Below are 15,896 nucleotides of genomic sequence, written 5' to 3' on the forward strand. Positions count from 1 at the left end.
CCTCGTGAGGTATTGGTAGGTCACATGAATGAACCAAAAGTTAATGATGAATGTATTATGAATTATGAATAAGCTAAATCATGCAAATATAACTTGTCTGTGTAAGCAGTATATAAGAGAACTAACGGGACTGTCCCGGCGAAACTCCTGACAGACGTGTTCTACTTGGTGCATTAAGTTTGTTGTAAACTCTCCAGCTTGCTGATAATAAAGAATGACTCATTTAAGATGAACTTCAGGTGTCCCTGGTGGTAATTTCCACAACAGAGAGAATACATAGTATTAATGATTTTGTATGAATAAAAAGCAGTAAACTTTCAACACATATACTTAACAGTAGGTAACTGGAGGTGGCAATTAGGTGTGCAGGCCATATGTGTGCAATCTTAAACAAAATGACATGTGGTCTAACAGTAGGCCTATAGGTGGAAATGATTATGTATGGTGATGTATGCAGTTTTTAAATAAATGAGGTCCAACAGTAGAAGTGGGACAACTCCTGTATGAGGCAGCACAGAAATATCCACCTGGAAGATTTCAAAGCCATAGATGTCCAGCACCCCAATGTTGAATTCCTCATGGTCTTTCTGTATGGCTTTGTTGATAGACTGGGGGAGAGGAGAGAGGAAAGAAAGACAGACAGATAGACAGAGACAGAGACAGAGAGAGACAGAGAGAGACAGAGACAGAGAGAGACAGGAATGAAGAAGTTTAAACGCTAAAGAGCAATGATACAGTACTATGATACAGTACTACAATAAAATGAAGTGTCATGGTTGTAGCAACAGTACTGCAGTAAACCTCTTGTGAGACAACAGGACAGAACATGTGTAAGCTGCACTGCCTCCCTACTGCTCCCATCTCTAGACACGTTCCATCATGACTGTAAGTCGCTTTGGATAAAAGCATCTGCTAAATGGCATATTATTATTATCTTGTGTGGCTCCCACACCAGCAGTCAAAAGACAAACAACTGCACAAGGATCCGGACAGCAAGTCCAATACATGTTCCGATAAGAGCTATGACTCTGTAGTAAGTGTGAACATGTTTGGCCATGCTTTGCTGTTAAATGTTCCTTCTACTAGTTAACTGGTCAACATATAGGTGAGCAAATTGATATGTGGATAAAAGGAACCTCACTGACAGGTTCCTTCTGAAATTAAATGGAGACTTACATCCACAAGAAAGTCAAACAGGCGTGAGTAGAGAGCTTTGGAGAGGGCGTCCCGTGTGAAGGAGGCCTGCTCTGTGTTCAGGGTGACAGCGATGCTCTCTGTCTTACCCCCCCACTTGCTGTCCATGATCCGGCTGGTCAGCTTGTTCTTCAGACCCTCCTGGGAGATTCCCAACAGGTAGGCCGGGAACGCCAGGACTGCCAGAACATGGAGGACAGGAAGTGAGATAGGACAAAGAGGGGGATCACAAGTGCAAAGAGGGTATAGGATAGGGGTTGATTTGGGATTGTGTGTGTGTGTGTGTGTGTGTGTGTGTGTGTGTGTGTGTGTGCGCGCGTGCGTGTGTGTGTAAGCGTAACTCACAGTCCTCACTCTCCACCACAGCATAGTTTCCCTCCTCTCTGAAGGCGATGTTGCCCAGATGCAGGATGCCTGCTACGATCTGCAGCACCATGTCCTGCTCGTCTACAGACAGGCCCACCACTGACATGGCCTCCTAAAACACATACACACAATGAAGACAAACTGCCTCTCTAGACATGTGAAAAAAAAGAGAGAGAGAGAGAGAGAGAGAGCTCACCATGGTGTCAGAGAATTCCTTCTTATCGTTGACATCCTCCACGGTGTAGGTGCCAGACTGGTTCAGGTAGAGGTAGTAGTCAGGTGTGGTGACACCAAGGTTCTCCCTCATCTCTTTAGTGGCACCCATCAGGAGCTAAGGGTCAAGGGTCAGAGGTTGTTTGGTCAAAGGTTAAATAAGTGATGTAATTCTCTCCGTAATTAGTTATTCTGTCCCACCTGGTAGTAGATGTGGAAGTTCCTCTCTCCCTGGTTCTGTGACACCACCCTGGACTTCTCCAACAGGAAGTTGGAGATCTTCCCTCCGTCTGGCTCTCCTCCACGGCTGAACTGGATCTCAAAGTACTTCCCCTGTGGTAACACAGAACACAGTGATTAAGGTTCCTTGTCCAGATAAGGCCTAAACCAGGAATGCAACAATAAAAGCTCCACCTAGATTTCTCCCTATTACTTTCACCTTTCTGGTCCCATCAGATCTGTCAATGGGAGTGAAGGGCAGAAGGCCACAACATTTTTGGAATGAAATGCACCCCTAATTCCTTATCCATTCTATCGGTATTCCCAGATTCCCTGTTCTACTCACAAAGCGACTGGAGTTATTGTTGCGCACGGTCTTGGCATTCCCAAAGGCCTCCAGGAGAGGGTTGGATTGGAGGATGATGTCTTTTACGTGCTGTGAAGAAGAAGAATAAAGGAGAACAGATGAACGCACTAATACGTGTCTGAGAAGATGAAATGAGAGAATGGAAGGGAGAATTAGATGAATGGATCCCCTATACCTGGACTTTGGAACCTCCGCCCGACACCTTGGAGATGTAGCCCATTATGTATTTTGCTGCTACAGTCTTTCCTGCTCCACTCTCCCCACTGCAAAGACAATGGAAAAGCTTTGTGAAACAGAGCAACACCCTAACTCATTGTGATGACATCCCATTGACAGAATGCATGGTTTATGTGAAAGTTCAGGTTACTACAAAGTATAAAGCTTGATCTCTGGGAGTGAGATGATTGGTCAGACCTGATGATGACACACTGGTTCTCACAGTCGATCATCATGTTGCGGTACATGTTGTCAGCCAGGGCGTAGATGTGAGGGGGGTTCTCATACTGGGCCTGACAAAGGAGGAGCAAGCATCATTCCAATGTCCACGGCAGGTAGCCTAGCGGTTAAGAGCGTTGGGCAGGTAACTGAAAGGTTGCTGGTTTGAATCACTAAGTCGGCTAGGTGAAAAATCTGTTGATGTGCCCTTCCTGGATAAGAGCGTCTGCTAAATGACTAAAATGTACAAACACATACATACATACATACATACATTCAGTTGAAGTCGGAAGTTTACATACACTTAGGTTGGAGTTATTAAAACTAGTTTTTCAACCACTCCACAAATTTCTTGTTTACAAACTATAGTTTTGGCAAGTCGGATAGGACATCTACTTTGTGCATGATACAAGTAATTTTTCCAACAATTGTTTACAGACAGATTATTTCACTTATAATTCACTGTATCACAATTCCAGTGGGTCAGAAGTTTACATACACTAAGTTGACTGTGCCTTTAAACAGCTTGGAAAATTCCAGAAAATGATGTCATGGCTTTAGAAGCTTCTGATAGGCTAATTGGCATCATTTGAGTCAATTGGAGGTGTACCTGTGGATGTATTTCAAGGCCTACCTTCAAACTCATTGCCTCTTTGCTTGACATCATGGGAAAATCAAACGAAATCAGCCAAGACCTCAGAAAAATAATTGTAGACCTCCACAAGTCTGGTTCATCCTTGGGAGCAATTTCCAAACGCCTGAAGGTACCACGTTCATCTGTACAAACAATAGTATGCAATAAAAAAAACTGACTACGGTTTGCAACTGCACATGGGGACAAAGATAGTACTTTTTGGAGAAATGTCCTCTGGTCTGATGAAATAAAAATAGAACTGTTTGGCCATAATGACCATCGTTAAGTTTGGAGGAAAAAGGGGGTCGCTTGCAAGCCGAAGAACACCATCCCAACCGTGAAGCACGGGGGTGGCAGCATCATGCTGTGGGGGTGCTTTGCTTCAGGAGGGACTGGTGCACTTCACAAAATAGATGGCATCATGAGGAAGGAAAATTATGTGGATATATTGAAGCAATATCTCAAGACATCAGTCAGGAAGTTAAAGCTTGGTCGCAAATGGGTCTTCCAAATGGACAATGACCCCAAGCATACTTCCAAAGTTGTGGCAAAATGGCTGAAGGACAACAAAGTCAAGGTATTGGAGTGGCCATCACAAAGCCCTGACCTCAATCCTATAGATTTTTTTTTGGCCAGAACTGAAAAAGCGTGTGCAAGCAAGGAAGCCTACAAACCTGACTCAGTTACACCAGCACTGTCAGGAGGAATGGGCCAAAATTCACCCAACTTATTGTGGGAAGCTTGTGGAAGGCTACCCGAAACGTTTGACCCAAGTTAAACATTTTAAAGGCAATGCTACCAAATTCTCATTGAGTGTATGTAAACGTCTGACCCACCGGGAATGTGATGAAATAAATAAAAGCTGAAATAAATCATTCTCTCTACTATTATTCTGACATTTCACATTCTTAAAATAAAGTGGTGATCCTAACTGACCTAAGACAGGGAATTGTTACTAGGATTAAATGTCAGGAATTGTGAAAAACTGAGTTTAAATGTATTTGGTGAAGGTGTATGTAAACTTCCGACTTCAACTGTACATACAGTACCAGTCAAAAGTCACACCTACTCATTCAAGGGCTTTTCTTTATTTTTTACTATTTTCTACATTGTAGAATAATAGTGAAGACATCAAAACTATGAAATAACACATATGGAATCATGTACAGTTGAAGTCAGAAATTTACATACACCTTAGCCAAATACATTTAAACTCAGTTTTTCACAATTCCTGACATTTAATCCTAGTAAAAATGCCCTGTCTTAGGTCAGTTAGGATCTCTACTTTTTTTAAGAATGTAAAATGTCAGAATAATAGTAGAGAGAATGATTTCTTTCAGCTTTTATTTCTTTCATCACATTCCCAGTGGGTCAGACGTTTACACTCAATTAGTATTTGGTAGCATTGCCTTTAAATTGTTTAACATCGGTAAGACGTTTCGGGTAGCCTTCCACAAGCTTTCCACAACAAGTTGGGTGAATTTTGGCCCATTCCTCCTGACAGAGCTGGTGTAACTGAGTCAGGTTTGTAGGCCTCCTTGCTCGCACACGCCTTTTCAGTTCTGCCCACAATTTTCTATAGGATTGAGGTCAGGGCTTTGTGATGTCCACAACTTTGGAAGTATGCTTGGGGTCGTTGTCCATTTGGAAGACCCATTTGCGACCAAGCTTTAACTTCCTGACTGATGTCTTGAGATGTTGCTTCAATATATCCACATAATTTTCCTTCCTCATGATGCCATCTATTTTGTGAAATGCACCAGTCCCTCCTACAGCAAAGCACCCCCACAGCATGACGCTACCACCCCGTGCTTCACGGTTGGGATGGTGTTCTTCGGCTTGCAAGCTCCCCCTTATTCATCCAAACATAACGATGGTCATTATGAACAAACAGTTCTATTTTTGTTTCATCAGACCAGAGGACATTTCTCCAAATAGTACGATCTTTGTCCCCATGTGCAGTTGCAAAACGTAGTCTGGCTTTTTTATGGCAGTTTTGGAGCAGTGGCTTCTTCCTTGCTGAGCGGCCTTTCAGGTTATGTCGATATAGGACTTGGTTTATTGTGGATATAAATACTTTTGTACCTGTTTCCTCCAGCATCTTCACAAGGTCCTTTGCTGTTGTTCTGGGATTGATTTGCACTTTTCGGAACCAAAGTACGTTCATCTCTAGGAGACAGAACGCGTCTCCTTCCTGAGCGGTATGACGGCTGCGTGGTCCCATGGTGTTTATACTTGCATACAATTGTTTTTACAGATTAACATGGTACCTTCAGGCGTTTGGAAATTGCTCCCAAGGATGAACCAGACTTGTGGAGGTCTACAGTTTTTTTTCTGAGGTCTTGGCTGATTTCTTTAGATTTTCTAAGCTTCTAATGCCATGACATCATTTTCTGGAATTTTCCAAGTTGTTTAAAAGGCACAGTCAACTTAGTGTATGTAAACTTCTGACCCACTGGAATTGTGATACAGTGAATTATAAGTGAAATAATCTGTCTGTAAACAATTGTTGGAAAAATTACTTGTGTCATGACAAAGTAGATGTCCTAACCGACTTGCCAAAACTATAGTTTGTTAACAAGAAATTTGTGGAGTGGTTGAAAAATGAGTTTTAATGACTCCAACCTAAGCGTATGTAAACTTCCGACTTCAACTGTAGTAACCCAAAAAGTGTTAAACAAATCAAAATATATTTTATATTTGAGATTCTTCAAAGTAGCCACCCTTTGTCTTGATAACAGCTTTGCACACTCTTGGCATTCTCTCAACCAGCTTCATGAGGAATGTTTTTCCAACAGTCTTGAAGGAGTTCCCACATATGCTGAGCACTTGTTGGCTGCTTTTCCTTCACCCTGTGGTCCAACTCATCCCAAACCATCTCAATTGGGTTGAGGTCGGGTGATTGTGGAGGCCAGATCATCTGATGCAGCACTCCATCACTCTCCTTGGTCAAATAGCTCTTACACAGCCTGGAGGTGTGTTGGGTCATTGTCCTGTTGAAAAACAAATGATAGTCCCACTAAGCCCAAACCAGATGGGATGGCGTATCGCTGCAGAATCCTGTGGTAGCCATGCTGGTTAAGTGTGCCTTGAATTCTAAATAAATCACTGCCAGTGTCACCAGAAAAGCACCCCCACACCATCACACCTCCTCCTCCATGCTGCACGGTGGGAACCACACATGCGGAGATCATCCGTTTACCTACTCTGCGTCTCACAAAGACACGGCGGTTGGAACCAAAAATCTAATTTGGACTCATCAGACCAAAGGACAGATTTACACTAGTCTAATGTCCATTGCTCGTGTTTCTTGGCCAAGCAAGTCTCTTCTTCTTATTGGTGTCCTTTAGTAGAGGTTTCTTTGCATCAATTCGACCATGAAGGCCTGATTCACGCAGTCTCCTCTGAACAGTTGATGTTGAGATGTGTCTGTTACTTTAACTCTGTGAAGCATTTATTTGGGCTGCAATTTCTGAGGCATGGTAAGTCTAATGAACTTATCCTCTGCAGCAGAGGTAACTCTGGGTCTTCCATTGTGGCTGTCCTCATGAGAGCCAGCTTCATCATAGCGCTTGATGGTTTTTGCGACTGCACTTGAAGAAACTTTCAAAGTTCTTAAAATGTTTGGGATTGACTGACCTTCATGTTTTAAAGTAATGATGGACTGTCATTTCTCTTTGCTTATTTCAGCTGTTCTTGCCATAATATGGACTTGGTATTTTACCAAATAGGGCTATCTTCTGTATACCCCCCTTACCTTGTCACAACACAGCTGATTGGCTCAAACACATTAAGAAGGAAATAAATTCCACAAATTAACTTTTAAGAAGGCACACCTGTTAATTGAAATGCATTCCAGGTGACTTCCTCATGAAGCTGGTTGAGAGAATGCCAAGAGTGTGCAAAGCTGTCATCAAGGCAAAGGGTGGCTATTTGAAGAATCTCAAATATAAAATATATTTTGATTTGTTTAACACTTTTTTGGTTACTACATGATTCCATATGTGTTATTTCATAGTCTTCACTATTATTCTACAATGTAGAAAATAGTAAAAATAAAGAAAAACCCTTGAATGAGTAGGTGTTCTAAAACTTTTGACCAGTAGTGTACACACAATACCCCATAATGACAAAGCAAAAACTGGTTTTTAGAAATTGTTGCAAATTTATTAAAAATATAAAACAGAAATTTCACATTTACGACCATGAGGTGGAAGGAATTGTCCACAGAGCTCCGAGACAGGATTGTGTCGAGGCAGAGATCTGGGGAAGTGTACCAAAACATTTCTGCAGCATTGAAGGTCCCCAAGAACACAGTGGCCTCCATCATTCTTAAATGGAAGAAGTTTGGAACTACCAAGACTTCCTAGAGCTGGCCGCCCGGCCAAACTGAGCAATCAGGGGAGAAGGGCCTTGGTCAGGGAGGTGACCAATAACCCGATGGTCACTCTGACAGAGCTCTAGAGTTCCTCTGTGGAGATGGGAGAACCTTCCAGAAGGACAACCATCTCTGCAGCACTCCACCAATCAGGCCTTTATGGTAGAGTGGCCAGACGGAAGCCACTCCTCAGTAAAAGGCACATGACAGCACGCTTGGAGTTTGCCAAAAGGCACCTAAAGACTCAGACCATGAGAAACAAGATTCTCTGGTCTGATGAAACCAAGATTGAACTCTTTTGGCCTGAATGCCAAGCGTCACGTCTGGAGGAAACCTGGCATTATCCCTACGGTGAAGGATGGTGGTGGCAGCATCATGCTGTGGGGATGTTTTTCAACGGCAGGGACTGGGAGACTAGTCAGGATCGAAGGTAGATGAACGGAGCAAAGTACAGAGAGATCCTTGATGAAAACCTGCTCCAGAGCGCTCAGGACCTCAGACTGGGGAGAAAGTTCACCTTCCAACAGAACAATGACCGTAAGCACACAACCAAGACAACACAGGAGTGCCTTCGGGAGTGGCCCAGCCAGAGCCCGGACTTGAACCCGATCTAACATCTCTGGAGAGACCTGAAAATAGCTGTGCAGCAACGCTCCCCATCCAACCTGACAGAGTTTGAGAGGATCTGCAGAGAACAATGGGAGAAACTCCCCAAATACAGGTGTGCCAAGCTTGTAGCGTACCCAAGAAGTCTCGATGCTGTAATCACTGCCAAAGGTGCTTCAAAAAAGTACTGAGTAAAGGGCCTGAATACTTATGTAAATGTGATATTTCTGTTTTTTTTTTACCAAAAACATGTCAAAAAACCTGATTTTGCTTGTCATTGTGGGGTATTTGGTGGAGATTGATGAGGGAAAAAAGCGATTTAATCAATTTTAGAATAAGTTTGTAACGTAACAAAATGTGGAAAAAGACAAGGGGTCTGAATATTTTCCGAAGGCACTGTAGATTTTATTTTTTTATTTATTTCACCTTTATTTAACCAGGTAAGCCAGTTGAGAACAGGTTCTCATTTACAACTGCGACCTGGCCAAGATAAAGCAAAGTAGTGCAATAAAAACAACAGAGTTACATATGGGGTAAAAAAAAACATAAAGTCAGAAATACAACAGAAAATATATATACAGTGTGTGCAAATGTAGCAAGTTATGGAGGTAAGGCAATAAATAGGCTATAGTGCAGAATAATTACAATAGTATTAACACTGGAATGCTAGATGTGCAAGAGATTATGTGCAAATAGAGATACTGGGGTGCAAAAGAGCAAAATAAATAACAATATAGGGATGAGGTAGTTGGGTGGGCTAATTTCGGATGGGCTGTGTACAGGTGCAGTGATCGGTAAGGTGCTCTGACAACTGATGCTTAAAGTTATTGAGGGAGATAAGAGTCTCCAGCTTCAGAGATTTTTGCAATTCGTTCCAGTCATTGGCAGCAGAGAACTGGAAGGAATGGCGGCCAAAGGAGGTGTTGGCTTTGGGAATGACCAGTGAGATATACCTGCTGGAGCGCAGACTACGGGTGGGTGCTGCTATGGTGACCAATGAGCTAAGATAAGGCGGGGATTTACCTAGCAGTGATTTATAGATGGCCTGGAGCCAGTGGGTTTGACGACGAACATGTAGTGAGGACCAGCCAACAAGAGCGTACAGGTCACAGTGGTGGGTAGTGTATGGGGCTTTGGAGACAAAACGGATGGCACTGTGATAGACTACATCCAATTTGCTGAGTAGAGTGTTGGAGGCTATTTTGTAAATTACATCGCCGAAGTCAAGGATCGGTAGGATAGTCAGTTTTACGAGGGCATGTTTGGCAGCATGAGTGAAGGAGGCTTTATTGCGAAATAGGAAGCCGATTCTAGATTTAACTTTGGATTGGAGATTCTTTATGTGAGTCTGGAAGTTGAGTTTACAGTCTAACCAGACACCTAGGTATTTGTAGTTGTCCACATACTCTAGGTCAGACCCGTCGAGAGTGGTGATTCTAGTCGGGTGGGCGGGTGCCAGCAGCGTTCGATTGAAAAGCATGCATTTAGTTTTACTAGTGTTTAAGAGCAGTTGGAGGCTACTGAAGGATTGTTGTATGGCATTGAAGCTCGTTTGGAGGTTTGTTAACACAGTGTCCAATGAAGGGCCAGATGTATACAAAATGGTGTCGTCTGCGTAGAGGTGGATCTGAGAGTCACCAGCAGCAAGAGCGACATCATTGATATACACGGAGAAAAGTGTCGGCCCAAGAATTGAACCCTGTGGCACCCCCATAGAGACTGCCATAGGTCCAGACAACAGGCCCTCCGATTTGACACACTGAACTCTATCTGAGAAGTAGTTGGTGAACCAGGCGAGGCAGTCATTTGAGAAACCAAGGCTATTTAGTCTGCCAATAAGAATGCGGTGGTTGACAGAGTCGAAAGCCTTGGCCAGGTCGATGAAGACGGCTGCACAGTACTGTCTATTATCAATCGCGGTTATAATATCGTTTAGGACCTTGAGCGTGGCTGAAGTGCACCCGTGACCAGCTCGGAAACCGGATTGCATAGCGGAGAAGGTACGGTGGTATTCGAAATGGTCGATGATCTGTTTGTTAACTTGGCTTTCGATACTTTGTTGATTTGAGTATCCAGTGTATGGGACATTGCAACTCAATAGATGCTAGTCAGCCTGCAAAATAAACACTTCTAAGGTAGCTAAGATAAATATGAATAAACTAGAAATGGTACATTTCCTGAAAATGTGTGTGCTTGCTTCAGCTGAATAAAAATATTTGTAGCCAACCATAGCCATTTGAGCTTTGATATATTGAATGAGCCGAATTATTTCAAAAGGCATAAAACGTATTTGATTGTAATGTTGCAATGTTTTACATCAAGGGTAGTCAATCATCCTCCAGGAGAGCTAATGGGTGTGCAGGTTTTTATTCCAGTCCCCCTCTAACAAACCACATTTGAGTAATGAGCTGCTCAACCGACCTTGATAAACTGTCTCTGATGTTTTGAGCAGGCCTTGATCAAAAGCCTGCACACCCAGTATCTCTCCAGACCTGAGGGCAGATTACTGTTCGATTTGAGAAGGGCGCTCCTCTCGCCACGCTTTCGCCCGATGACGTAACGGGCCATAGCCCGGTGTACCCCAGGCCAGATTAATCAAACCCCCTCATTGCCTCGAGGGAGAAAGTCTATGCCTTAACGATGAATTATTTCAGATCCACTTCCAGTTCAAACGAAGAACACACGCATTGAAACTTAAGCTCTTAGTATGACAATGTCTTGGCTAATATCATCCAAAAGATATGCCTGAGGTAAGCTACCCATTTCAAGTTATCAGCATGCAATCTGATTTTTTTAAAAGCAGCTACGGGCTGTTTTGATGCAACCTTCATCTAAATCAAATCAAATTGTATTCGTCACATGCTTCGCCAACAACAGGTGTGGACTAACAGTGAAATGCTTACTTACGGGCCCTTTCCAACAATGCAGAGAGAAAGAAAATAGAGAAATAATAGAAAAGCAAAACATGTAATAATAAAAGTAATAATAGATACACAATGAGTAAAGATAACTTGGCTCTATACAATGGGTACCAGTACCGAGTCGATGTGCAGGGGTACGAGGTAATTGAGGTAGATATGTACATATAACCAGGAATAAAGTGACAGATGGTAAACAGTAGCAGCAGCGTATGTGATGCTTCAAAAAAGTTGTGCAAAAACGGTCAATGCAGATAGTTAAATAGTTAACCAAATAGCTACCTGGACTAACTATTTAGCAGTCTTATGTCTTGGGGGTAGAAGCTGTTCAGGGTCCTGTTGGTTCCAGACTTCGTTACCGCTTGCCGTGTGGTAGCAGAGAGAACAGTCTATGACTTGGTTTGAAGTCTTTGACAATTTTTAGGGGCCTTCCTCTGACACCGCCTGGTATAGAGGTCCTGGATGGCAGGGAGCTCGGCCCCAGTGATGTACTGGGCCATACGCAGTACCCTCTCTAGCGCTTTTTGGTTGGATACCAAGCGGTGATGCAGCCAGTCAAGATGCTCTCAATGGTGCAGCCGTATAACTTTTTGTTCACGGATGTGGCAGACCACATCCAGTAAGCTCGTGTCACTGAGCAGCTTGCGGCTGGGTTTCCCTTTGTAATCTGTGATAGTTTGCAAGCCCTGCCACATAAGATCTAAAAGTTCACATTAGGCGTTTGTAATCTAAATAGCCTATAACATAGTAGGAGAAGTATGCAACGTTTCAAAAGTCAAATAATATATAATATTCTAGAACTTTTGTGAAACATCACAGTACTGTTGAAAAATATATGGCAAATAGAAATCCAATATGGATGGTGTTAGTAGATAGATGGGAGGGGTTGAATGGAGCTGAAGGTTGGGACTAATAACAACTAATAACAACAAGATAACTAAATTTAAAATTGACTGTGTCCATAAAATGTAAATAGTATGTATAAGCTGGAAGTAGAGGCCTAAGCGTTGTTGTTCACTAGTTTACTCCAATTAGGGAAGGGGTGGTAGGGTTAGAAAGTAATAAAGAAAAAAATATATATGTTTACATGGCTGTCGGTTTTATTTCACGCTGACAGCCACTTTACTGTTTCCCATTTCTATAATTTCCCATTCTGCTCTGAATGTGCCTCTATGGAACTGTACTGATGTGAAAGCCACTGCTGAGTCTGCACGGTTCCTCCATAGGCTACTGACAGGAAATGCAATAATCAGGAAGACAATGAGAGTTTATCTAACAAATGGAAACCATGGAGTTGATCCATATCAGGCCGTGCCGCAGGTAATTGCGCCTCTAATTCCATTGCCACCATTATGGTTCAAGGCCTCACGTGGCCTCTGAAATTGTCTGCCAGCCTCCTTATAGCCAAAGCCCTTGGTGCTAATACGCAGATGGTTAAATAATGAAACAAACCGTGAAATGATGAGTACATGGGGCATACTTAGAACTTTCCTTGTTTTGTCGAGAGCTTCAGCACTTCCCAAGGCAATTATAACATGCATTAGAGCCCATAGGCTCCGGCAAATTCATCCGACTGGCTTGCAAACCACTCAAACAAGTGCACATGGTTGTTGACCTTGTTTTAAAGTGAATGTCAACTCGCGAGCAAGAAGCCCTATTTTCTCATTTTAAATCAAAGAAATCCCAGAAGGCTTACAAGTCGTAGCCAGAAGAGGGTATGAAATCCCCCTAAACAAACAGGCTGGAGTAGAAGCCTTGGCTAACACAAGCCTGGATATTGTAATATAAATGGGATTCTTAAGCTCCTCTCAGATTACAGATATGGCAGCAGTCTCTACAAGGAGAGGTCTTCTGCCCCTTCAGGGCAGGCCAGCCAGGCAGATGCTGCAAACCTGCTAGCCACTGGCTACAAACAAAATTCAGCAACTATTTTTCCATGTAATTTTGCCACAATTTTGTCAATCTGACTAATCCAGGGCTCTCCAACCCTGTTCATGGAGAGCTAATGTCCTGTAGATTTTGTGGAAAATTACTTATAGAACTTAGCTATGCCCAGTATTTGTTAACCACAGGTCTGAAAAGCATTGTTCAAGTGTCTGTGTTTAGTCAGACTTCTTGGAGGTATAGCCATTAGCCATCCATCAGCAATACACAGCAATATACCATGTCTGTCCCTCTGACAAAATGAGAAAGCAATGGCCACAGAATAGAAATCCGTTATTGATTTCCCTCCCATCTAGATGGTAATTATGTTCCATCCATGGGTGAAGCATAGCTAAATACTCTCAATGGCATTTGAGGCTGCCTTCCTTTGTACTGGCTGGCACTAAATTCATCATTGTGTAAGTACTACCAAGCATCAATATTCCCAACACCGCGGTAGCCCTGTTGTCAGGGGCTCTTAATCATAATCTAGCCCATGAAATAACACAATGCCCCAATATCACCTGTTATTTATAATGTCGCCTCCCTCTGTCCGCTGTCATTAATGAAGCTTTCAATTATCGTCCCCACTTAGTCCCATTTGCTGTCAAACTCCACTAGCCTGAGTGTCAGTCTGTTTGTGGTTTCATGCCAACTCCTTGTCACTCATTGTCATGCCAAAGATGACAGGGACAGCGATGGAGTTGGCAAGAGCACAAACAGATCTGGGACCAGGCTAAAACTCCACTGGTACAATTTTAGCAGATTGCAAATTAGCCTTGTTTAGCCTGTTATCTTCTGCGAGTACTATAATATATTGTCCTCGTAGGCGGAAGTATGACGATATATATTGTAATTTGTGCCAAGAAAATGAATGGATCTTTTTTTATTGCTGTCAATGGACTAAATTGTAAGAGAACAGGTCATAAGCACAAGGGATGTACAGTAAACAGTTAGATCGATTCTCAGAAGGCCTACAGTCTATCTAAATTAACAGATGTGACACACGGTCTGAACAATAAGATGTTCAGGGCGGTATTCCTATTGTTTACGTCCGTAAGACTAACTGCTATGAATGGTGAAGGTCGCTACAGTTCAAGATGGATGTTGTGTTTTATGTGTTCCATATTGCTCTGACTGCTTTCATTACATTTCCAATGCGTTGGGGTTTTCTATAGAGATTGCTCAAGAAGCCTATGACATCAGCAAGTACACCTAATGCTCTTGGGGCAAACATGATAGGATCTTACACAATACTGCCAACACTTCATGTCAGTTTGACAGCTGTTCTGATGACAATTTTGGCCGAGGCCTCTCAAGCATGAGAGTTTCTGAGCTCAAGCATAATGAAAAATTCAAGGTGTTGTCTTTCATACGACAGTGTGGACATTTAGGCAGGTTTTGAGGGTTACATCTTGTTAAACCACTTTAGTTCCATCTCTAGCCTCACCTCCAGTTTCCAAGGCTCTACTCTGTGAATCTAAATTGAATCATCCCGACGATAAAACTTCAGTCATCTTCATCAGGGAAAAATAACTGGCAAATTTGCATTCATAACATGACGAACGGGGTCCATTGCTACCGACTGGCACCGTGTTTCCAGTGTGTGTATAATCAGTTTAGCCTAGTATTACCATACACATGGTTTCTCATGGTCGGGGCTAATGGGATATGTGCTGTCTGGCCGACCTTATCTCAGGCACAAAATGTATCACAATTACTGCTACTGCGGCCACACAGAGTTTACCTGTCGCTTTTAATAAAGCCGCGGCAGAAACCGAGCTGCACTGCCTCCGTTTTAAAAGATTTCAGGCAGTCGGACCAGTCCATCATGCAGGACTGCAGAGAACACGAAGCAGGAATCAGGTCATAACTAAGGTTGCCACATGTCTACTTTTTCACCCTTTGTGCCGCTTTCTGGTTCTCCGTGTCAAGGCGTAATGTAGGCAATCCACCGCGCTCGGTTTCCATTTAAGGGCAGGTAAATTGTCAGTTAGAAAGATGGTAACCGTAGGTCACCAAGGTAGACGTTTTATGACTCATCCAGAGCTGCGTAACACGATTTATGGTTGCATTACCATTCACATCACAAGGCACTTGAGAGTTCTAATATCCAATTCGCCAGATGCAAGACCTTAGACCGTTGGGTATTTATGGAATGCGTATCAAGGACAGTGAAGCATATCAAGGATGTTTTGATGTATTGAATCGATAGGTCGTATGACTGCCAGGATCCTGCAGATTATTGAAATTGTGCCCCCAATATCATTTAAAAGATGTCCCGAACTTCAAAACATCGGGGTGTCCTATGAATATGAAATTCATAGTGAATGAAGTGTGTGAAATTCATAGTGAATGAAGTGTGTGAAATTCATAGTGAATGAAGTGTGTGAAATTCATAGTGAATGACGTGTGTGACAGGCTTAAATCAGGTAGCCTACAGTAGTATAGGGGTTCTAAATATTATTTTTAGAACTTCAATATGCCAAAAAAACAGCATTTTAATGGATGTGTTTATTGCCTGCTACGGTTAGCTATTTGTTGAAGAAATGTCCCTATAGATTTGAGTATAGGAACATGCATTACATTTGTATTTAATTTTGGATAAAACAAAAATGTACCATTTAAAAAGTACAAAGAATG

At 42.6% G+C, this 15,896-nt stretch overlaps 1 protein-coding gene across 1 annotated transcript; it reads right to left on the minus strand.

Moving 5' to 3' along the window:
* Positions 1-173: 173 nt before the first annotated feature.
* Positions 174-10,980, minus strand: LOC311112133 (unconventional myosin-Ie-like; the record flags this gene model as incomplete). Its single annotated transcript, XM_084155110.1, has 10 exons — positions 174-245; positions 528-608; positions 1,177-1,373; positions 1,540-1,672; positions 1,757-1,891; positions 1,975-2,106; positions 2,339-2,428; positions 2,535-2,622; positions 2,774-2,868; positions 10,834-10,980. The coding sequence occupies 10 exons, from the start codon at positions 10,978-10,980 to the stop codon at positions 174-176; spliced, it is 1,170 nt and encodes a 389-aa protein (XP_084011236.1).
* Positions 10,981-15,896: the final 4,916 nt, after the last annotated feature.

Source organism: Coregonus lavaretus (assembly GCF_964263955.1).
Source record: "Coregonus lavaretus genome assembly, chromosome: 38".
In the NCBI taxonomy this organism is placed as follows: domain Eukaryota; kingdom Metazoa; phylum Chordata; class Actinopteri; order Salmoniformes; family Salmonidae; genus Coregonus; species Coregonus lavaretus.